Source organism: Passer domesticus, chromosome Z (assembly GCF_036417665.1).
Source record: "Passer domesticus isolate bPasDom1 chromosome Z, bPasDom1.hap1, whole genome shotgun sequence".
In the NCBI taxonomy this organism is placed as follows: domain Eukaryota; kingdom Metazoa; phylum Chordata; class Aves; order Passeriformes; family Passeridae; genus Passer; species Passer domesticus.
The window spans coordinates 35,300,208-35,324,445 of NC_087512.1; the positions used below are offsets into that span (position 1 = coordinate 35,300,208).

Consider the following 24,238-nt stretch of genomic DNA (forward strand, 5'->3'; position numbering starts at 1 on the left):
TTAATGACGATCTTAAAATGCTTCATATGATGCGGAAAGAATTTCATTCTTTTCAAACAGGAAACATCACCCGGGTAAAACATCTGTTCCTTTTATGTACAGCTTTTGTTTCCAAATCTTTGCTATAAAGCAAATATGCAAATGTGTTTTTAAGAAAAGAAACGTGTCTCAAAATTAATTTTTGATGTTTCTGTTAACATTGTATGTCCCTTCCTCCATTATTAGATTTTTTGGCACTGTGAATTCAAGCCTGTGTTGGCCAGTGGATTATGCTATTTTAAGCACTGGTAAATCACATCTCTGAAATGTGTGCTTAGCTGTAAGCACACACTCCTGTGCTATTCACAGAGCAAGTCACACCGAAGTTCCTGCCTGCTTTAGTATGAGAAGAGCTGTACTGGGGGAGGCACCCATTGTGCCACAAGGGTTCACCAAACAGATACACACCTGGCAGGGGAGTTAGCCTTGCAGTTTTATCAGGTGAAAAATTACATTTGAAATGCTTTTGGAGAAAAAAGACCGTCCCAGCCAGTCTGTTTAACTTTGTGCATCCCTTTTGCATTTTGCCACCTTTCCTGTCCAGACCTCCCAAAATGTCACTTGGGGAAGATATGACAGCCTTACCCTCATTACTTGTCAGTTCCTGTGAGTCTCTGAGGGAGCAGGTCATATGGCCTCTAGACTGAGTTGTGTACTCATAACCAGCCCCTCAACTCTATAGGAATATGCTGATTCAGGGGATTCATTATTTTCAAGCACTGATTTCAAGCATTAAGCTTACAATATTACCCTAATCCCTAGGCTGAAGTAAAGAGCAGAAAGCTACTGAATATCTTCTCTGCATAGGATAAAAATGCAAACCATCATGTTTCTGTAGCACAATTTAATCCTGTTTTTCATTAAGACCTTTCCACATGGAAGCAACTTATTTTTATGATGCAAAGGGTGACTTTTTTGGCTGATTATTATAACCTGGTTTTACTGTTCTCAGGGAATCTCAATCTGCATATTCAGGGACAATATATTCTGGTTTTTTAGGGTAACAATTTTTTACAATTTATTTTTCTTTCAGGGAGCAGTGTAAATAACATCTCTCATTTTCAGTTAAAAAAATCTGACCTTTATCCTTTATCACACCTTTCCTTCTCATTCCCAATTAGCCTCTTTCCAGCAGCATGGGAAATTCACAGGCTTTGTTTTGGAGGCAGTGAAAAGATTAACGAAATATTAAAGACATACCCAGTTTTGAAATGAGTCATGTTTCTACAATATCTGTGCCTCCTAATTCACTGCTCTCAGTTTCATTGCTGGATGTGACCCACAACCCCATCAAATATGTTACTACAATACTAAAGAGGAATTACTTCTAGGTGGGCTGGGAGGTTTCACTTTATTGAAGTGTTAGTCCTGACCAGTTCTCTTATAACGGAAGTTGTGATGATAGCTTCTGACATTTTCTAGGAATGTAATGGTTTGCAGAAATACTGAACTGTGGGGAACTGGGAAAGAGAGGGAGATGTGCCCTATTTTTCTTCAAAAATGAACAAACAATCAAACAAACTAACAAACCAAGAAGAAAAAAGAGAAAGCAAATGAAGTATTTCATATCTTGACCTGCTTCTAATGATCAGTAATCAAGTCCAACATAAATCCTTTTAAAGTACAATTAAGTAGCCCTGACAGGATTTAATACTTGCCACAAGGACAGCACTGAGTTCTATATCAGTCTCATTTTTAATTATTAAAATATTAAAATATTATAATCTCAAGAAAAAAATGTTACGGCCAACGCAAGCTTTTCACAAAAAGTGGAGACCAGAAGAGAGTACAACTCAGTCTAAAGAGACTTTAAAAGAAAGTATGTTAATTGATTTAAAAGAGAGCAAGGTTTTGAAAAATAGTTGAAGTCAAATAGGCTTTATTACTTTGTCGAAGAAAAGCTTTCTGTTTTATATAAATATGTCTGTCAAGATATTTCCTTTCTGGGAATTGTAACACACAGTACTCCAGTTAAATCCAGAGGAAATTGTGCAGGTTCTGGTCTACCAAGATAAGAAAATTAAGGAATAGCATAGACAGTAAAAGTTACAGTGAGTAGATGTGTTGGTAACTGGTGTGCAGGGACCAGATAATGCTATTTGAAATCTCAGTAGTTAATCTCCTGAGTGTGGATTTTGACTTTGCAAATGCACTTCCATACTTTAACAGTTATTTTTTTAGAAGGGAGTGTTAATTATGTTTACTTTTATGTGTTCAAAAGCAGATGATATTATTTGCTTAGAGCACTGAATTCCTCATTGATGAAGGTAACATGGTTTTAAGATTCTTACTGGGAGCACTTGGGCTCAGCAAGGTTGATCCTAGGAAATGCACTAACCTTGCAGCCTCTTGTGTAGAGAACTGAGGCAGGACATGAATTTCCCTGTGCTCATTTGCTTATCACTTGCCATTGCTTCTTCCTCACCTCCACTGAAATTAAACCAGAGAGCTACCAGTTCACATCGGATAGGATTTTCAATTTTGAAGTCATACAGGGAGAAAAATAATTAATTAAGGACACAACTAATGAAGAGCCTGAATGGTGTTTGGAAGCAAGTGGGGTTGGCAGTCTGTGGCTGCAGAGGAGGGGCCCCACAGCAGCACTGCAGTTTGCAGGCTTGTTGTGGTACTAGGAAGGGGAGAAGTTTGTCTTCACATTCCCTGACAGATGACTGCTTCTCTGGGAACTCTCAGCATTGAAAAAGACTTTGCACCTTCCTGAGGATATAATGATGTCAGAAGTGTGGGAAATTTTGGTACAAATGACTCATACCTATATGAGGATTAGAAGATTTTTGAATATTAAAAAGCAATCACCTTGTTAGAAATTGTCAGTTGCATTCTTACATGCTTTGTTCATATTGTTTTGCTTTGCATTAAATTTCTGAAGCAAAATAAATTCATTCTGTCAATTAAAACTGAGAACTGACACTTTCTTTCAGGATTTACGCTGTATCTTTGTAACCCTCATTTCTTGGTCTTCTCTCTGATTGCTCCCTGGAAGAACCCAGTGTTCCTCCACAAATGGGAGGGGGAAAACAGATTAGGACTAGCCCTAACAAGGGGCAGACTGGACTGGAAGGGGTGACAACTGGCAGGATGTAGCAGTCTGTGGGCATTGTCTTCCCATGAGCAGTTCCTGATCCCTTTTCCTGCCCACAGCCTTGGTGTGGGTCTGCCTGCTCCACCACAGCCACCCTTCTAACTTCCCCAGGGCTGCTCTGAAGGACAAGCATCAAGGGCTTGATGGTCCTGGGTGATAGTTTGGAGAGTTATTTCCACAGGCTTTTGTCCTGTTTTGGGATTTTCTTCTGATTTGAGTTTGCATTTTTTTATTTCCACAATTTAAAAATTAAGTCAGAGCTGATGGAACAAGCCAAATCCATGGACAAAGTGCTTTGAACAGCTGCAGTTGATAGTTGACTGAGCTTTGTGAATAATTTTTTCCAAAATAAAGTCTGAGATAAGCATTCCTCAGTTCTGCTGTAGCTATTCTTAAATTTCATGTCGAAAACAAGGCTTTTGACCCCAGCCCCATAAATCTGTGCTGGAGAACTAACTCTGCATAGATGAAAACTTACCATTTTTAGTGTCCCCAAAAGTGCAATACAGCTAGGTCCAGCACAACACAGGTGCTGTGAGACTAGCCATGAGAACAGCCATGGCTCCGAGTGGGACCTGTGCTGCACAGCACTGGTGTGCGAGCATTGTGGAAAAATTTATGAAGCTTCTTGGCTTACAATCAGTCCCTTCTTGGAAGGATTTTGTTTCATTGATAATAAATTTTCCATGGGGATTTGAGACTTCACATTTACTGTTTTATTAATTTCCATTTGAAAACAATGTAATGTATTTGCCTCATCTATCTTCTAGAAAAATACTAACTGGAAGAAATACCAGAGGGTTTCAGCTGGCTGGGGGCATAATACACAGCTCCCCATGTAACACAATGGCAATGAAATATGTATTACTCCAAAATGTTACAAGGGCAAGATGAAGAGAAATTATCTTCTGAATCTCCATCTTTCTTACCTTACAATTAAGAATCCTTACCTTTCTTGAAAGTAAGAATAAAGCAAAGGCATATTGGCTTGCAATTTTCTTTTTCCTTTTTATTTGCTCAGTGACTATGACTATTCCAGGGTCCCCATATTTAAATGTCTTCTAGATATTGTCTCAGTACAAATAATTTCTGTTGGCTCACAGCTAGCCAAAAAGTAATTGAAATCAAATGGTTTTTTTTTTTTTATGAGCTCCTATCTATCATCTCTGAGATCTTGGTTTTTTCAAGAATAGTTAATTTTTTTTTTCAGTTTTCTTCTGTGGACCAATAGCACTTTATTGATAAGCATGCTCATAAAGACCTGAAATACTGTCCTGCCAAAACACATGTACATTCATCTGAAATTACATTTGTCTCTAATTTCACTTTGCCCTCTAGTGCCCATTCTGGTTTTTGCCCGCACTGCAAAATACTGTGTTGATTGAAATACAGCAAAACATATTTGTATTTAAGGAGGAGATTTTTAAGGACAGCTATGAATTAAAAAGAAAACTTAATGATACAATAGTTTCTGAACTATTAGTGGGCCATAAATTAACATAATTATATTGCAGACAAGTTAGGCAATAAAAACTGGAATCCCTGACAAGAGAGGAGCTGAAAAATATTTTATGCTATTTGCAAATTTCTGTAAAAGTAAGACCATTTCAATAACAGTTTTCTGCATTGCAGTAGCCACCCAAGGATATCAGAACCAGAAGGGTTAGTAGGTTGAATGTAATTTTATTGTACAGGTTTGAAGAAGTACAAACAAGCAAGAGAAATGAGATTTGAAACAGTCCCAGGATGGGTCCATTTCAAGTGCTTTTAGTTATGAAGCAAAGAAATACATATTTTGTCATAATATTTGTAGCAGGGTATCACAAGGTTGCAAAATTACTCTGATAATTTACTCTGGTTTTTTTGGCCTTTTTGTTGCTCTGGATCATGGTGAAGTTGCTAGGTGTTTTTATTTCTGGTATTTCAGCTTCATTCATGAGATTCATATCTGCCATCTCTTCTTTACCTTGCATCCATGGGCGGTAGAGAGGAGAGTATGGACACCCTGCAAAAGAGAGCTGTGTCACAGATACGACACCTGAGACCCCGTGCACCATCACTGCTGTTCACACCAGTCAGTTTTTGCTTAGATACACTTTTTATTATCTCCCATTTCAATACTTTTTTGAATGGCTGGAGATCAGAAACAGCTTTAAAGTTGCTGTTTACCTGATGCTTAAACCAACCTCTTGCAATTTCAGCCCTCCAGGACTAACACCACCCTCTTTTGGGATCTGCAGATATGCTCTCTCCTCTGCTTCCTTATGCCTGTGCCAAATGTACACTAGGAAGGCCACAGATGGATGTTTGCTTGGGTTTTGTTTTTTTTTTTTTTAAGTTTTTGGGTTTTTACCAAATTTTTAACTCTATTCTTTGGGTAAAAGAGACTTGATATACCTCTGTTCCCCTTATAGCAAGTGATTAGGGAAAGCACACTGTTTAAAATTGAGTTATCCAGGGACAGTTTCCCAAGGGAAAAATCCAGGCCCAGTTTTATTGCAAGCTGTTTTAAGGAATTTGATTATATTGCAATTATTACTGAAGGCTGTGTGGTTTGGAGGGGAAATTAATTGGAGATCTATACATCTATATGGTTCAATTTGTGAGCAAAGGGAAAGAGGCATATTTCATGCAGCAATTAAGCAGAGCACTGGGTGGTGATGTTTGAGGTTGTAGTAGCCAGGATGAATATACCCATGAGCAAGTAGAATGTGCCAGACAGATGTGGCTTTAGAGTACTTTTACATAGAAAAGTTGCTTCAAATAATCTTATGAAAAAAATTGAAGTGAATTGGAAACACTGCAGGAAGGAATAACACCCCTGCCCCCAAACAGTTAGAGGCAATATATTTCAATTAGAAGTAATACTGTCCAATTAGAAAGCTACTTCAGAAGCCATAACTACTGCGAAAAATGTACTATGTAGGCAATCTTTATAGAATTACTTTACATCTTTGAACAAAGCAAATTTAGAATTACTCAAATGTAAAAGAAGTTACTTGCTTGGAAAAGAGGATACAAACTCTCAAAGAAAAATGCATATTCTCAATCTAAATCAGGATCACTTAAATTAGCAGTGTACTACTTTTTCTTCGCTGCAGTCTGCATCAGTACAAATCTAGCAATTCTTGTAAGGCATGGGATGTGTAGTTAATTCACAAATATGTGATTCTCTGCTTGTAGGTGAAATAGACATGGAAGGTAGCTGCATGTTTTCTCAGCAGAAAACACCATAAGGTGTCACTATCTCTAAAAGGCTGAAATATCTTCCTAGGGAGTAATCTTCACTGAAAATTCTTATAGATTAATTTATACCTAGAGTAGACAGCTTACTAACCAATGAAACAAATTACATTACATTGAATAATGCATTACTTTTGCAAAATTAAATTTCAGAAGCATAATTTAAATACAATAAAAATTAACTAGAGCATTGCCACAAGATAAATCATAGAACAAATAATAAATGTTATTTATAATAGCTGATTATTAGTATTATAAATTATGTGAGGTTAAAATCTTTGTACCTTAGTTTTTAAGCTTCCTTGTCACCTTATCAATCAATTGGAGACATCTCCTCATTTCTGCACGGCTGATCTCCCAAGAGCACAGGTTGTGTTGTTTATCTTTAAGAAAACAATCTATTTTTTGGAAGTACTTTTTCAATTTCAGCCTGCTGACTTCTTTTCTCTGACAGGGTTGGGTGTGTTTTTCAATTACACATGCCTCCAATTGCTCAATTTGCAGATAAAGTCCATTTTGGAACTGATCCAGTACTGTTCCATTCCAAGCAGCAAGAGTCAGGTTTTTGCTAAAGATATAGAAGATATGTTGGAAGATCTCTTCAATGGCAACTCCAACAGTCTCTTTTTGCCTGGGCTGCAGAACCTGTGTAGGAAATCTGAAGGACATTTTCTCTCTTAGACATTGTTGGGGAAACTCTTTTCCCATTTTATCCAAGAGTCGCAGGCTGTTCTCAATCACTTTTCTTTGCTGCAAAGGGAGGTGGTTGCACTGAAGACTGGAGATGATGGTGGTTCTTGACAGTATGAGGCCAATTTGTATCAAGCCAAAAGCATTCATGATAAGGACAAGCTCTAATGTTCCTTCTTCCCTGTGTATAAATTCTGAGTGCTAAGCTGGTTGCTTTGAAGTTATTTGTAGATTCCCATTTCTTCAAAATCTTGACATTTAATTATTCTGTGGGAGAAGTTTTCTTTCATCATTTGTTGGTTTTTAAGGTTTTCCCCCCTGTGCATGGTTTTGCACACTTTCATTTTCTGCTTTATGACTTCATAGTCTTTTTGTTTTGTTTTGCTACTTTGTTTTTATTTCAGTGGGATATTGGAATATTTATATATATGTTAGATTATTTATTCTCTCTACTACTAAAATTCTATAGGATGTATAATGAGAATTTAAAATAAAGAGTTACAGAAATACTTGTTTTTTTATTATTCTAGCACTTGAAGAACATGCTGAAATTAAAGTATTTTCAATGATGGGTCAGGGACCTGCTGAATATTACTGCCATCTTGTCTCCTATCATATGATTCATACTTCCAAGCTTCCATTAAGCTTTCTCTATGTTCTTTCAGGAAAAAATGTTTTATTTCTCCTTGCTTTTATTTATTACAGATACATATAATTAGAATGTGTGTGTGTCTGCATGTGTGTCTCTGTGTGTGTGTGTGTCTGTGTGTCTGTGTGTGTGTGTATAAAATGTGTATTATTATGTGGGTTTTGATACATAAACACTGCTAATTAAATGAAGCCTTGATCTCACTTAGACATGATAAATGCCTTGCAAATACAAACACACTAACATGGGAAGAAGTTAGGTACTTGAATTAAATACTCTTTTTCCCTCATATGAGTAACAGCAAAAATTAATATCAATGCCAATTGAGTACAGGTCTGAATTCTGACCATAAATGAGAAGAGAATGAGTAGGGAGGACAAAAAGCACAATCCAGCCATTTGCTTTGCCATGCCATGTAATAGAGGCAGTTATGAGTATCGCAGTACTTTGGGATATCTGCCCCCTGGTTTTGATTGTATTTTGGTGAAAGCTAGTCTTAAACTGCTATTTTGTTGCCCCCCTGTCTCCTGTGAATATATATGTGATTAAAAAGGCAACAGTCTGTAAGTCATACTGTCTGGATGAAGAGGTCAGTCAGATAAACTGGTTTTTTAGTCTAGATCTGTTTGTGTATTATAGAAGACTGGCAGAGAATAAATCCCCTTGGTTCCCAGGTGGTCCCCAGAGAACAGAGGGGCTAGGTGCAGCTGGGCTTAATTTCTGATTAGAACCAACTTGTCACTCTAAGTCCAGTCACATTCAATGGGATCCCAGAGACACCAATGGTGTGGGTTACACCGTAAATCTGCTCTGGTCTCATGTGCGATCACAGAGTCACAAATAGTGCAATACAATGATTCAACACAGTCTGGTTGACTTGAATAAGAACTTTCAAATCCAGGTTCATCAATAGTTCAGTTTATTGGGGCATCAATTTACAACTTCTTGTTTGATTTCCATAGATAGATTCACTAGACATGAAAAAAGTGTACAGTGCTATGTGCAAATGTTCCCAGGTGCACTCTGACACAGTTGGGGATCAAATCTTGCCAAAGTGGAATCCCTGCTTTGGGGAGGAGAGAGAAGCAAGCCCATTGACTTGTCTGCAAGGTGCTCATGCTCTCATCCTCTGCCATGAAGGATTTCAAATACCAGTTTATACATATGGGAGAAGTGAATGTGAGACTGCAGCCAAATATGGTTACTGCCAGCATGAACGTGGAGAGGGCGCAGCCAGTTTGTATGTTAATGAAGGATACAGAGAGAGATTATGAAACCCATGGGTCTTGCGCAAGGGTGGAACACAACACAACAGGGACACCTTGGTTTCACTTCCTTTATCACCTGGCCAAGTGCAGCAGTAAGGGTCAGCTACAATGCTCCTGATGACCTGTCACCCCATCAGCAAGCCATCCTGCCCACAGTCATTCCTTTGTGACACATCTCATGGCAAAGGCCTCATTCCTACAGTATTTTTGTTCTGTGGTTGCACCTACCACTGTGGTTGGCTTCATTCTCAGTCTGGTAGTCACTCCAAGCAAATTGACGATACCATTTTAGAGCTTCCTTTATGTTCAGCATGTAGGTATTTGGGAGGCTTTAAAAAGTTGTTTAAGCAAACTTGGAATGGATGTACTGCCAGTGTAAGGAAAAATGCATCCCCTATCACCTATGACAAAAAGAGTAACATCAACTGGAGTGGGATGCAAGAGTGCAACATGAGATGAAATGTTTTCACTTACTGGGAATATTTATTGCTTTGGAAAACAGAAGTGCATCAGAAATCAGTATAAAACATATGTACTTCAGGAAAATTATTCCCTAATGTTCCAACAATTTCCATAAATTATACACAAGTATTTTTCCAAAACTGTAATCTTTATATGAGTTTAATCCTTCTAGTTATCTAAACAGATAAACTTAATCATATTTATTATATCTCCCAGACACACAAGTTCTTTCTTTCCTCTTGCAAAATAGTTTTGTCCGGGTTTCCTTCTTAGTGAAGATCTGAGGACACTACACTGAGTGTCACAGAGGAAAAAATAGAAGATAGTCTCTTCCCTATTTCTTAAGAAGATTGGGTAGGTCCAGGTGTCTTACTCTCTTGTTTGTCTTAACATGTTGTCTACACTTTCTCACAGAACAGTTACACTTGACTTAGTCCACCAGGGTTTGGTTTCTGTATGGTTTTGTTTGTCTGTGTGTGTTTGTCTAGTAACAACAAATTGTTCCTCCACGGTCAGACAGTTTCTTGATTATTGCACTGAGGAAAGCATAGAAGTGACATTGCATGATTCAGGACACAATCTACTCTAATCATCTACCTTTACTGCTTCATTCAGGAACAAACAATTCATTAAAAGTAATGACTGGAAGGAGTAACTAAGTGACACAAAGCTGCAGTAGAGATTGCTGTTTATTTCTATGCCTGTGGGTGAAGCACAAACCAGCCACTCTAAGCTAGAATTAAATGAGGGAAAGAGTTGACGAAACACAGCTGTGTTTCCAAGTAGACCTAACAGATCATTGCTTTGGAAAGGTTATCTAGTCTTCAATTCACAAAAAAACATTTGCTCCTAAAAGATCATCTAGCTATATATGTATTCATTACAGGAAGACTAAAGCTAAGCATATGCACAATTTTGTCTTTCTAACATCTCTAAAGCGCTGCAAATTATTTCTCTAATGGAAACTTTATATTATATTTCATAACAGAATAGAGAAATTAAATTAATATTTGCTATGCATGGGTTCTCAGGCAAATGGAAAGTCTAAGTTCAACCTGTGTATAAGATAGCAAATAGAGCATTGAGACAGAGTATTACTACAAAATGGTAATCTTTTGACCTCTTATAACTACCTTGTGTTGACCCATTTAAGCTACTCTAGATATCAGTTTCTTTTTTTCCATTCAGAAAACACAAAACAAACTGATTTTAAAAAGTCCATGTGTAACAAAGGTGTTGGAGTAGGTTTGGCTTGGCACAAGACAGCTTCCTCCCCATCTAGCCCATATTAAAGAAAATAGTTTTCTCCATTATGTTTCCACACAGCAGTGTGTGCCAGTCTTCTCTCTTATAGGTGATAGAGTGGCTTGGGTTGGAAGGGACCTTGTAAGTCCAGTGAGGAGTGCCTGAGGGAGCTGGAGGTGTTCATCCTGGAGAAAAGGAGGCTTGGGGGTGACCTTATTGCTCTCTGCCACTGCCTGAAAGAAGGGTGCAGACAGGTGGGGGTTGTCTCTTCTAGGGACAGGACAAGAGGACACAGGAAGAATTTCTTTATGGAAAGGGTTGTTAAGCATTGGAATGGACTGCTCAGGGAGGTGGTAAAGTCACCATCCCTGGTGGTGTTCAAGAAATAACTGGATGGCAACCTTGATGCCATGGTCTAGATCACAAGGTGATGTTTGTTCGAAAGTTGGACTCAACGATCTCAGAGGTCTTTTGCAATGTAACTGATTCTGTGATCCTGTGATCATCTAGTTCCAACCCTCCTTGTCATGGGCAAGGACAACTTCCAGTTGACTAGGTTGCTCAGAGGTCCATCCAACCTAGCTTTGAACACTGCTAGGGATGTGCCATCCACAGCTTCTCTGAGCACTGTTCCAGTGCCCCACCATGCTCACAGTGAAGACTTTCTACCTAATATCTAATCTAAACTTACCTTCCTTGAACCTAAAGCCATTGCCCCTTGTCCTACCACTACGTATCCTTGTCAAAAGTCCCTCTCCACCTTCTCTGTAGACTCCTTTTTGGTACAGGAGAGTGCTGTAAGGTCACCCCAAAGTCTTCTCTAGGCTGACCAACCACAGCTGCCTCAGGCTTTCTTCATAGGAGAGTTGCTCCATCCCTCTGATCATCTTCATGGCCTCTTCTGGACTCACTCCAACAGCTCCATGTCCTTCTGTGCTGTGACCCCAGAGCTGATGCAGCCCTGCAGGTGGGCTCTCAGCAGAGCAGAGGGGCAGAATCCCCTCCCTGGCCCTCTGGCCCACGCTGCTTTGGATGCAGCCCAGGACACAGGGCTGCACACTGTTACCTCATATTCAGGTTTTCAGCCACAAGAATGCACAAGTCCTCTTCTCCCGGGATACTCTCAATGAGTTCACTTCCCACTCTGTACTCTGTCTGGGATTGCCCTGTTCCATGCAGCACCTTGCACTTGGGCTTGTTTAGCTACATGGAGTTCTTGTGGGCCCACTTCTTAGGTTTGTCCAGTTTCCTCTGGATGCCATCTCATTCTTTTGCTTTTGTGTCACATGCAGCACTCAGTTTCATCTGCAAACCTGCTGAGCAGCACTCGATCCTCACTGACTGTGTCATCTATAAAGATCCTGTGTTCCAGCTCAGGGGGCCGAAGGCAACTGCTCTTACCGTTCAAAACCGAGGCAAAGAAGGCATTCATTAGCTCAGCCCTTTCCTCATCACTTGTCAGAGTGTTTCCCCATAAATCCAGTAAAGTTCTGCCTCCTCATCCTGGCTGAGGCGGATGATCCCTGAGTGAGTGGGGGCTGGGAAGCTGCGACCCTGCCGCACCAGGTCCCGTCTGCCCATCCCGGTGTCCGCGCCTCCTGGGCTGCGGCTGAAAGCCGGGCGGCTCCGGTGGCAGCCCGCAGGACAGGCATGCCCGGACAGGCCTCTCTCAGAGCAAGCCTCCCGCAGGATGGGCCTCCCGCAGGATGGGCCTCCCGCAGGATGGGGCCCGCCTCGGGCAGCCCCGGGTACCGCAGCAACCCCGGTTGCCGCGGTACGGACCGAGCTCAAACAGCTTCTCTAGGGAGAGTGACCCCTCAGCTCTGCATTTAAATTGATATATTTCGTGTGTTCTGTATATTTGTATCACATATTTATATTCTATTGCTATTCTCTTTATCAGTTATCTGGAAAGGGATCAAGTGCCCCCTCAGTCAGTTTGTGGGTGACACCAAGTTGGGCATGTGTTGATCTTCTCGAGGGTAGAAAGGCTCTGCAGAGGGCTCTGGACAGGCTGGATCGATGGACCAAGGCCAGTGGTGTGAGATTTAACACGACAAAGTGTCATGGCCTGCCCTTGTGAATGCCCTTCATGTTGGGTCACAACAACCCTAAGCAGTGCCACAGGCTGTGGACTGAGTGGCTGGAAAACTGTCCAGCAGAAAAGGGCCTGGGGGTGCTGGTCAACAGCAGCTGAACATGAGCCAGCATGTGCCCAGGGGGCCAAGAAAGCCAAGGGCATCCTGGCCTGTACCAGCAATAGTGTGGCTAGCAGGAGCAGACATGGGATTGTCCCTCTTTCCTCAGCACTGCTGAGGCCACGCCTTGAGTGCTGTGCTCAGTTCTGGGCATGCCACTGCAGGACAGACACTGAGGTGGTGGAGATCCAGAGAAGGGCAACGGAGCTGGGGAAGCGTCTGGAGCACAAGTGCTATGAGAAGCGGCTGGGGGTGTTTGGCCTGGAGAAAAGGAGGCTCAGGGGCTCTCTACCAAGGAGGTAGCACTTCTTCTCAGTGACAGGACAAGAGGAAATGGTCTCCAAGGGAGGAGTATTAGGAAATGGGTATTAGGAAAAATCTGTTCATAGAAAGCGCTGTCAGGCATTTGAACTGCCCAAATGAAGTGGTTGAGTCTCTATCTTTGTAGGAATTTAAAGACGTGCAGGTGTGGTATGGACATATTTCAGTTGTGGATTTGGCACTGTTCAGTTTATGGCTGGACTTGATGATCTTGCAGGTCTTTTCCAACCTAAATAATTCTAATCTGAGCAGCACAAATTTCCTCATCCCATTGCTTCAGCAAGAAAATTCTACCTTTTCTACGACAGCGTAACAGAATGATGGACTTCCAAAGTTGGAAGGGAGCCAGAAGGACCAGTGAGTCCAGCTCCTGGACCTGCACAGCACCATTCCCAAGAGTCACCCATGTACATGAGAGCATTGACCAGTGGTTCTTGAACTCTGGTTCAAGAAGCTGGCGCTGTGCTGGTGCTGTGACCACTTCCCTGGGGAACTGTTCCAGTCAGTGCTGAACCACCCTCGCGATGAACAATACTGTCCTAATACAGAATATAATGGCTAAGGGTTGGAAGGCACTTTATTTTTACAAGATCATTAGAAAATCATTTTTCATATTGTATGACCAAAATAAATTTTTCCTTATTCTTCTTTGAAGAATTTTATTGTATAAGGCTGAAGAGCAGAAATGGTAAGGCAAAACTTAATATTATAACTTAATTCCCTTGCAGGAACTCCACAGTTTTGCACCAGTTTTAAATCACAGCAGGTTTTAAAATGATTTTCAGAAAAGTGTGAAGCACATCAATAGTGATGTTTCCCAGTGACTTGAACAGAAGGAGAGAAGACCCTGAACTGAAACAGCATACTCATGGAAGTCAGCAATTCTAGACTAATACTGTTGAAAAGAAAAATGAGATACACAAGGTTTGTCTAGAATATATACTTTATTATTTGCAGTCTGTGTAAATTTTAATATGTGACTGAATTTTCTACACCGTTTTCTCCATTTAAGCACATCCCGGTCTTTTCCAACCACCCAGTCAATTGCACCTTTAATATGTACAGTCAGTATTTATGAATATCGTATATGCATCTATGAACTTAGAAAAATAACATGCAAGGAAAATTGTTACCATGAAACTGATAAAAAATAAGGATAGGTAAAACAGTCAATCCCCTTTTTAGTGTGTTATGGCTTTGCACCAAGTATCACATGTCAAAACAAACAGCTTCAGATGCTTCTTGTTAAAGGCACTTACTGTTCTTCAAATACACTTTCACATTTAGTTCTATTGCATTAGAAGTGTATCTCTGGGATCATACTTTTATAACACAGCAGAACAGTCCAAAAAGGCAGCGTTAATAAAAAGGAAAAACGGGGACTTATATTAAAATACGAAAATGCCAAGAATTAACACAAACTTTAAGGATTTGGTCCTTATAAAACAGGCAACAGCATTCAGGCAATAGTGATTTCTTTTCATAGACACTGACAAAATAATATCCCCAAAAAATGAACTCTTCCAGTTCCAGTGTATAGATATGTCTGAGTTGAGTAGCGTACCCTCTAACACCACCCCCAGTAAAAATACAGCTTTTCAAGGCTAATTACTGTTCCACTTTGGCTGCGAAGGAAGAAACCTCAGACGAGTGTTAGACATGAACATACTAGCAAGCCTACAATTCTGTGTCTCTGTATCTGGATGGCTGTCCATAATAGCCCTTCTTGGAGTGGTCTGCCAGCTGCCGGCGGTACTCCTCCTCCTCCTCCTCCGCATCGCTGCCGTAACTGACGCGGTTCTCCAGGTAAGGTCTAACAGGAGCCTTCTGGGGTTCTGGAGGCCTGGAGCTAACGTAGCAGAACAAGAAAAGAGAAAGAGACCATGTCTACTCCCATTATGAAAAACCAAAAAATAGTTATGCTTAATATCTGCTTTATGGCCACATAGAGCTTAGAAAGGCAGATGGAGCAAATGAAACCCCTTCTAGCCAATACAAAACTGCGTAACTATAGCAAACCTATCTCTAGGGGCATCTTATTTCCATCAAGCTGGAGGATGCTGCTCAGATTTGAAGTACTCAACCTACCTGGAAAAACGCCAAATTTCAAATTTCAAACTGCACACACAGACATCAGTAGCTTCACAGTACTATATTCCCTGAGCAGAGAGGTTTCCAGCCTTGCTACAACCCCGACATCTCCCTTAATTAGTTTTGCACAGAATTTGCTCTACACCTCCTTCTTCTTTTGCATACTCAGTCTTCTGTCTCAAAGTCCAAAGACTTCTTATGTGAAAGACTTTCTTAAATTGGTAGCCTTTTCACTCAAATTGGTAGCCTTTTCAATCACGGCTCTCACTAAGGCACTTAGCCTTAAAAGTAGGCAGAAATAACCCCCACATTCACTTTTTATACAGTATGGTGCTACACATTTGGCATGACATCACGCAGACATAGTAAAAATAGAATCTGTAAATGCAGGGTATTTCCTCCGTTTCAAACCCATGATTTTTGCAACCCACGCTCTGGAAAAAAAATGATGGTATTCTCCTTACATCTTTTTCCCAGGGATTAAATACTTCTTTCTAGACCAATCATTAACACTCCTGTAAAAAGCCAACAACACTGATTTCTACATGTAAGCAAACACTCTGCAAACATGGTAAAATATTAATTTTCATTACATTTATAAAGCTTCCAATGCTATATAAAAATAATGCTTTTCTAAACCTGCCAAGAAATCCAGAAAATACCAGTTTTCCATCTTTGCATCTTAGATTATTTACTATGACATCAAAGCATTTGACTCACTAGGGAAAAAAAGTTCCATTTCTATTGGCTATTGCTAAGATGCAAGAAAAAATTAAGAGTCCTGAAGAGCAGAAGACAATGTCCATCATGCAGAGTGTTAGCGCTTGCATAGCTGTCAAGTCTTAGATATTTGCATTGTGTAGGGTAAGATGACACAGGGGTTGACCCTTCTAGAACTTACTGAAATTTAATGAAAGACGACTACTTTAATGAGATTTGATGGGTCACCTGTATCAACTTTCATCTTTAGCTTACCCAGCCACACTACGTATCTGTAAAGAAGAAGCATTTAAGTAATTAAATGTTATTAGAACAGCAAATATTTGTTAGGATAGACTACCAGTCATCAAGTACCTAGCACAGGTAGAATGGACATCAGAGGACATGAATGCTGGCCAGCTTCTGTAACACTGATTGGGGCAAAAAACTGTCTCTGCAAATATTTCAGTGAAATACAGTGTTTCTTCCCAGATGACTCAAATACTATAAATGAACTTACTATGAATGAACTAAGAGAAAAAAAATCCTGAAATGAGTTCACTGAAGAGTTCGCTAGAATTCTGCCCCACCTTTATGATAATCTTTGAGGCATCACAACAAAATGATATACCACAGCAGGATGACTTGTATGAACAAAAACTGGCAAGATCAGTTTTCCTCCTGTGAGCAAAGTCAAAAATCGAGACAGAATGTTTGGAACTGGATACACCTTACCTCATTGGCTGGGGCCAGCTCTGTTCTGACTTCTGTGTTTTGACGGGGACAGCATAAATATCCGGATGCTTTTGGGCTATTTCAAGCTTTAAAAGAAAGTAGAAGAAAATAATTGTTCTTTTTTGATCCTATATTTGGATCTAGGATCTAGCAGGACACTGCTCCATCTGAAATAATTAAAGCACAAATTGGTAATATCCTGTTGATATTCCTAAAATTGTATAATCTTTTGCTAGAGTACTAATTCAAAGCACACTTGAGAACAATGGATTACCAAAAGCAACAGGATTATTAGAAGTCAGGTTTTTACGGCTACAACAGGAAACCTTAAAATATGACCTCTTTTTATACACAAATGCACACAACAAGTGAGATTATGTCTCTGTGTGTGGTTTTCCAAACTTCTCCCTCCACATAAGCAACACAAAGCAAAGGCATGATTTTTGTTTCCAGGACTCTGGTTGTTGTATAGGTTGCAAAGCACAGGACGGGGAAAGGCATCTCCTCATACCCTGGCATTCTGGGCCTCTTGTAACTCTTGCATTCTTTGCATCCTTGCCTTGTGATCCATCTCCTCAAATATTTTCACTTTCCTCAGTACTGATTTTGGAGTATTTTCTTGTTCGCTTCCTTCCTCTTCCAACTTTGCCTCCTCCTCCTGCTCCTCTGCAGGCAGGACTGCTGGCTGAGAGTTTCTCAGAATAGGACGCCCAAAGGCAGGTTTCAGAGAAACAGGTGGTGGTGGTGGTTTGGCTGATACAGTTGAAGGCTCACTGCTGACAGCAACATTACTCAACTTGGAGTCATAGCTCTTGGGAAAGTCATATGGATCCTCTCTGTTTTGTAACTTCCCCTGCAAGTATAAAACCCATAAAGTTTACATCAGTAACTGTATAATTTTAGTTTCAAAAGAAGGCTTTAACCTTCTTTAAGTAATCACTTGTATTTATCTATGTATTTATTAGGGTCAATTTTCATATGATGTAACCTTTCAAAGATGTTTGAACTGCTGCAACATTTTGGGCATATGCTCATAGACCACACATCAGCCTGTAGAAGACCAGGACATTTACACTTTTTAGACATTTATTTGTCCTACTTGTTAAGGATTACCAGAACTACATGTGTTAGAGCACACCACAGAGAAAACTGATGCCCCAAATAATTTTTCACTACTGCTTAACATGAAGTATCATGACCTAAAATTTAGAAGTGCACAGAACCCAGTGTTTTATATTCAGCTTTTGTTTTCCCTGTGCACGTCCTCCTCTGCACTATCTTCATTGTCAAGGCACACTTGGGCTGTATTTTGAATATTTATGACCTATTTTTTTCCCTCTTGCATCATTCCTGACCAAACATTTAACAGAAATTTCTAGTGATGGTCAGGTGGTAGATTCTGACTTTATGCTTCACAGTAATAGCCACAAGATATGTTTTTCCTGGTGATTAGCCTACTTTTGATCTTACGCAGCTAAAAAGTGCCTCTCAGTTTGCTAGTAGATACAAAAAGGAGTTTACTTTCTTATTCTATACTGGAGATCACATGTATTTGAGAAAAAATGTTATCCAAGAAGTTTTCTTTTTGTTTGATCCTGCAACACTTTCAGTCATTTCTTCTGTCCATGCTTAAAATGTTTTCTAGTGTGTGACCATGTCTATTGCTCTTTCCAATCTGCCACCCTGGAGGGATCTCCAGAAAAAGGATGTTTGTATTCAGATTTGTCTCTACAAATTACCTTAGGTGGTTCAGGCTTGAATGCTGGAGGTGGACTTGGTTCTCTAAGGATCTCCCTGCTACCAGCTTTTCTCAACTGAGCCCTTGGTTCTGGAGTAAACTTTTTTAAACTCTGTGAAAGAAAGAAATAAAATCACTGCAGTAGCCAGTAATTCAATCATTTTTCCTCTCTCTCAAGTTTACAATTTTGGGCACAGTAACCAGGAGTCAAAAGACTGCCAGCAACCTGACTACAACATTGCAAATGTAATTGAAAAGTTCAAGATCATGAGATATCATCAAGAAATCTATAAATTCAGAATCTATAAATTTAGGCAGAAAAGCAGAGCTATTATTAATTTCCCCTTCAGTTCCCCTTAGTGTAGATCTAAAACACTATCAGAAGCAAGGTAAAGCTGCTGTATAAAAAAGTCCTCTGATTTTTTAAGCCATACATAAAGGGTTTTCAGAAAGCCCAAAGTTCAGTCTTACTTAAAAATCCAATCATCTCACCTCCTCGTGATGCACAGGTTCAGAGGATCGGCTAACAGATGAAATCCTTGACTCCTCCAAAGGCTCATCAAGTTCATTGTCAGTGTATGCACCACCTTCTCCATCTGTATCCTCTAAGTCACTGATCAGCCGGCTGTCACAGCTCAAATAGTCAGCACCCATGGCAGTAAGGTAAGACATACGATCATCGGTGTCATCTTCCATGCCATCCATCTAGGGAAAAGTCAGTAAGAAGTAAGGAACAAAGAGTAAATAAATTAAAGTCCAGTTAAGACTAAACATCAGGCCAAACAAGCCCTTAGGAATGACTTCATAGAACTGAAAGAAACTAATGAAGAATCACAACAAAAAGTCCTGTAGAAGTTTATCCCTCATCATCATTCTCCCCTAGCCCAGCATTAGTGATGAAAGCGCCAAAGTCTTACAGAAAGAATAATAATTTTTTTTTGTTAAAGACATACATCAACTGACTATTTGTCTAGCCTGCTGACCACTGGCAAATGAAATTTTGAACAATTTTTACTGGCAAGAGATACTTTGAAACATTTGTATAGCTTCAGAGAGCATGGACTGACTGCTTACCTTTCCTTCTGACACCCATACTGCTTCTCCTTGCTGTTGCTGAATTGTATCCTTCAGGCTACCATACCAGCTATCGTTGGCTGAATTCAAATTAATGGTTGCTGTAAAAATTGAAGGAAAAGGTGTATAACATGGTAAATGCAATACAATCCTTTATCCATTCTTTGCTGTTTAACACTTTTTGGTTTAAATATGTGAGAATGTTAAACAGCCACTTCATTTAGATCACTGACAGAAGCGTGGTATTCTTGCTTTATTGTTGGTCCATTTCTAAGCTTATTAAATCACTTATCTTTTAATGGCAGTACACCAGCATAAAATTTCTTTTCCATTAGAATTTGGCAGAACAAGGAACTTTAAAAGAAATCAAGGAAGGCATTACTCATGACCACACCTTCACAGTCTTTTAATTCCAGCCTGCATGAGCTAATATGCAGAGTAATAAGTAGATGTCTCAAGACTTACACAGTTCCATACAATACCCTCTTAGACAACAGGTTAAACAAACATTCTTCCTTACCTGTAAAGAGGTGGGAGCAAGTTTTCTTCAGTTTGTTTGCTTGCTCATAAAGTTTTCTTGAGCTCTTGTTTGATGTAGGACATAGCCTTTGTCTCATGGTCTTCACACCCTGTTTACTGTCTGGGTTAAAGAAGACCACAATTGGAAACCACTGGGTGTAATTTAGCAGGTCCACTGCTTTAGGAGTGACATCCAACAAAGCATGTTTATCCTGTTAACAAGAAAGACCAGTCAATGTGGTACATGTGGGAACAAGTGGAGGTGACTGGAACATGGGATCCTAAGAAAACCACGATACTGGTTTTGTTGTAAGCACAACTTGTGAATCACGTCTTCCCACAGTTATACCATATTTAGAATGTTAAGAGCAAGAAGAGCACTGTATGACTGTAAAGCCTCTGGAAAATTCAAAAAGCATGTATCAAAACAGATTCTCCTCTGTCCAAATTTAGAATGGACTTGAGAAGGAAAATGTAGTTTCTAATACCAGGTTCGAAGTTACAAAAATTATTAAAATTGCTGTTGAACAACTTCAAAATAGCTTTATCATTAAGCTTATTACAGAAATAGATGCAGTAAAAATGTGAGCACTTGGAAAGTTCCAGGAGCAAACAAATCAAACACCATGCCTTTGAGCATAAGCAATTTTCAGAGGAATGCCCTACCTGCTCAATGATTTGCCTCACAGTGTTCAAGCGCACTACCCCAGTTGACTTCTCAGAACCTGCATCTCTGGGCTCTGTCTCTGCAAAGACAACATTTTAGCTTATCTAGAGTGGCCAGGCAGCTGTGATTATTAAGTTATCCATTCTCTCAGTTAAGGATGAAAAAGACACTAAGAGGACAACTTACTTGCTGTCTGGTACAGGTGAGGCAAATCATTTGACAACTTCTCCATAGCAACATCTGCAATAGGGCCAAATATCACCACAGGTCTCTTAAAACCAGCTGAAAGAAAAATATTTGGAGAAAAGAGAAATCTGGTAAGACTAGCTTTATATATAAAATACAAGACCTTCAGTTACCATGCAAAGGTGATAATTAAGTTGTAGTTATTAAAAATGTATTTAAAAAAACCTATTTCTCAAAGGTTTGTACAACAACATAACAGAGAAAACTACTTTTACCAGCTGAGAAGTAAGAGACTGTTTTCATTAACAGCTTTCTTATTCCTTCTAGTGGAATTGTATTTAGAATATTTTACATCTGAAAATGTACAGATCTTCATTTATCTTTCCATCCATCAAAACTCCAGGAACCTTGACACAGTGGGTTTTGTGTGAATAAGGACACAAATGATAAATCTACTGCAATGCAGCTTGAAGAAGCAAAGAAATGTAAAACTATGTTACTGCTCATGTTGAAGCAAGTGAAAACACACTCCTCAGAGTTAATGGGGGAATGCCATTACCCCAAGTCTTCATCCTGGCATCTGGAATCTTTTTTAAAATACTCTTTACTAGTTTGTCTTGTTCCAGAATACTGTCATGTGCTACTACCCATAAAATCAGCTTGATCTGCTCACCACTAGTAATACAGCTAGTTTACAATCATGGAGATAGACCACATGTGCCATGACTATATTTGGACTGTTGAAAATACTTGGGTTCTATTTGCTCTGAACCTACTGTTGAAGTGCTATTTATGAAGATTGAGGTTGACCTCAGGCATATGGAGTGTACTTTCAGAGCTAGCCAAGAAGAATACGAGGAAACAAGCAAAGCCCTGCTGTTTCATCCGTATTTAATTTTAAACCTCCAAACTGGCAGGTATATTTTGGAGGCAAGAGAGAACAACAGCCGTTTTAAAGGAGTAAAGAGGTTTTCTTATAGACTAATTAGTAGCATCCAGAAATCTCCATTCTGAGAAAAATGTCATCCCTTCCTGTTGTTCTAATTTAACATAGTTAGAAGTTGATAGAAATCACTTTCTTAGCTGACCAAACATTTGGATGCTAAAGCAGTCAGCAATAAATGGGCTGCAAGCTCAAAGCAGTCTCACCTACCTTCACGCAACTGAACGCGCTCGTAAGCTGGGAATTTTGTGCTCACAGATACAATAGCTGTCAGATCTTCACGACTCTTCCTCAGATTCTTCTTTGCTCCAGATCGCTGGCCACGTGTTCTCCAGAAATCTGCCCTATCACTTGAGCCATCTTTCTGGGCATTTTGAACACTGGCCATCTGTTCAGCTCTGACAGAGAAAGCAGGGAGTTCAGAACTAGTCAAGGAGGGCAAGGGTGCTTTCACTGAACAATGGGTTTTGAATTTGCAACAGAAAATTTGCCAGATAGATAGAAAGGAGTGGAGCTAAAAGCACATAAGTTCAGGTGCCTTCACCTTGGAGCAAACACATTGTCAGAACAATGCTCCAACCTGCCACAGCTACAAGCTGCTGGGCAGGAATGAGTTCTGAGGTCTCACACTTACATGAGGTCCTGAGGTCTGATCACTTACATGAGTGTAAATAAAAGAATGCAAAGAGGTGGTGAGAGAGAGCAACTCAGAACTGAAGGCCTAAGAAATTACTGTCACTGTTCTCTTCTCCATTAGGCCTCAAAAGTTAAGTCACTAGAGCAGAGAAACAAAGGCTGGTTTGGTCAGACCAATTGACAGAGAGGAGAAAATGTACCTACCAGGAAACAGACACAGGAGTCACACAAGAAGAGTATTTTGTAACTTGTGTGCATCATGTAACTGTGAGCTTTTTCTTCCATCATAAAACCATAACCACACTCAAGAACTTAAAAGCTGCAGTCTAAAAATTCAGCTACAGTCTGGTTGTGGTTGTATGTTTGGTATTTTTTGTCTGATTGATTTTAATAGTTTTAAGCACTGTGTACATCTGAACACTTATTATAACCTTCCATGCATTTTGATTAGGAAAGCATATTTAAGCAAAATGTTGCTGTGCTTCACTCAATATTTCATACAAAAATACAGACTACAGCTACAAAAACAAACAAACAAACAACAACAACAAAAAAACAATAAAAAACCACCAAACCAAAACCAAAACAAAAAACCTCTGTCTCAGAATACATTCTGAAAACACTGTACACAAGGATAAATATAAAAAATTCAAGCACTGAATTCTTCTGAAGATTAATCATCAGAGTATTCTCACAAAGAGTCATGAGCTTCCTAAGGTGAAGGGTTTTGTTTAGTTTTTTTGTTTCATCGGGGTCTTTTGTTTTGATCTGATGAGGGTGATCATACAAAGAAGGCAGCGGGGAAAAAAAGCAAAAACCTAACAAAAATAGGACCCACCACCCATTTTCTGGAAGAGGAACTGAAGCAGCTACTGCTCAAAGCTTGGTTGATTGCTGAGACAGAAGCTTTATGTCTGTGCTAAATAATGACCTGGTATGTAGGTAACACCACCCTCTCTCACTGACTCCTTGCATAATGCCATGGTTCTAAAATATGTAGTTTTTTATAGGCACAATTCTTGTAAAAATGAAGACAAAACAATTCTTTCATTCTTTCATTCAGAATAGAAAGGAAGAAAGGAATGACATAGGAAGCAAAAATGACTTGGTGAAGGGAAAAAAATCTTACTTCTAACAATGGGTGGGAAGCACCTTACCTGCTCTTATTTGGAATGAGGCCCTTTTCCAGTTCATTTCCAATTCTCACAGCCAGCCAGTTTCCCAGTTTGCCATCATACAGTGTATCAACTACTCTAAAGATCTCTCCCCTGGTGAATGCTAAGCTCTGTGGTGACTCTTTTTCACACTCAAAGTGACTCCTGATGAAGAATGAATCTCCTCTGCCACAGGCCATGATGTCTCTGTAGACTAAAACAAGACCTCCATTTTAGCTTATATATTTTTACACTTATAGCAAATATAGCTTTGAAATTCTAAGCATCTGCTCCAAAAGATGAAAAAACTCAAATCTACATTCCCCTACACACTCTTATTAGGAGTGTTCCATACTTGTATGTGCACAGCCCTTACAGCTCCAGGGCAAAAGGCAGCTATGCTACTACAGTCTTGCAGCAGGCTGTGTCTCCCAAAAGGAAAGCAAGATGCTTTTCTTGCTCCTTAACTGCTCATGAATAAAATTGTCCATTTTCTGCTGACAGAAAATCCCTTCTGACTGCCAAAGCACAGCAGATCTTCTCCCAGATGCTACAGACAAAAAAACAGAGGAAAAAGC

At 39.7% G+C, this 24,238-nt stretch overlaps 2 protein-coding genes across 6 annotated transcripts in view; both read right to left on the minus strand.

Annotated features, from left to right (window-relative positions):
• Positions 1–4,818: 4,818 nt before the first annotated feature.
• Positions 4,819–12,271, minus strand: LOC135290153 (interferon kappa-like). The gene is made up of 2 exons (XM_064404045.1): positions 6,670–12,271; positions 4,819–5,147 (listed from the first exon to the last, which is right to left on the minus strand). Exon 1 carries the CDS (start codon positions 7,223–7,225, stop codon positions 6,671–6,673), a length of 555 nt encoding a protein of 184 aa, XP_064260115.1. The 5' UTR covers positions 7,226–12,271; the 3' UTR covers positions 4,819–5,147; position 6,670.
• Positions 12,272–14,143: 1,872 nt separating this feature from the next.
• TJP2 (tight junction protein 2) overlaps positions 14,144–24,238 on the minus strand; it is a 62,417-nt gene continuing 52,322 nt past the window's right edge. For all 5 annotated transcript variants that reach the window (XM_064404036.1, XM_064404032.1, XM_064404034.1 and 2 more), the window contains 11 exons: positions 23,664–23,874; positions 22,081–22,268; positions 20,928–21,023; positions 20,741–20,820; positions 20,076–20,286; positions 19,556–19,656; positions 18,974–19,186; positions 18,483–18,593; positions 17,255–17,596; positions 16,744–16,829; positions 14,144–15,067 (listed from right to left, as the gene is read on the minus strand). In XM_064404036.1, the coding sequence (XP_064260106.1) occupies positions 14,896–15,067; positions 16,744–16,829; positions 17,255–17,596; positions 18,483–18,593; positions 18,974–19,186; positions 19,556–19,656; positions 20,076–20,286; positions 20,741–20,820; positions 20,928–21,023; positions 22,081–22,268; positions 23,664–23,874 (1,811 nt within the window). In that variant the 3' untranslated portion in view covers positions 14,144–14,895. The remainder of the gene's footprint in view (positions 15,068–16,743; positions 16,830–17,254; positions 17,597–18,482; positions 18,594–18,973; positions 19,187–19,555; positions 19,657–20,075; positions 20,287–20,740; positions 20,821–20,927; positions 21,024–22,080; positions 22,269–23,663; positions 23,875–24,238) is intronic.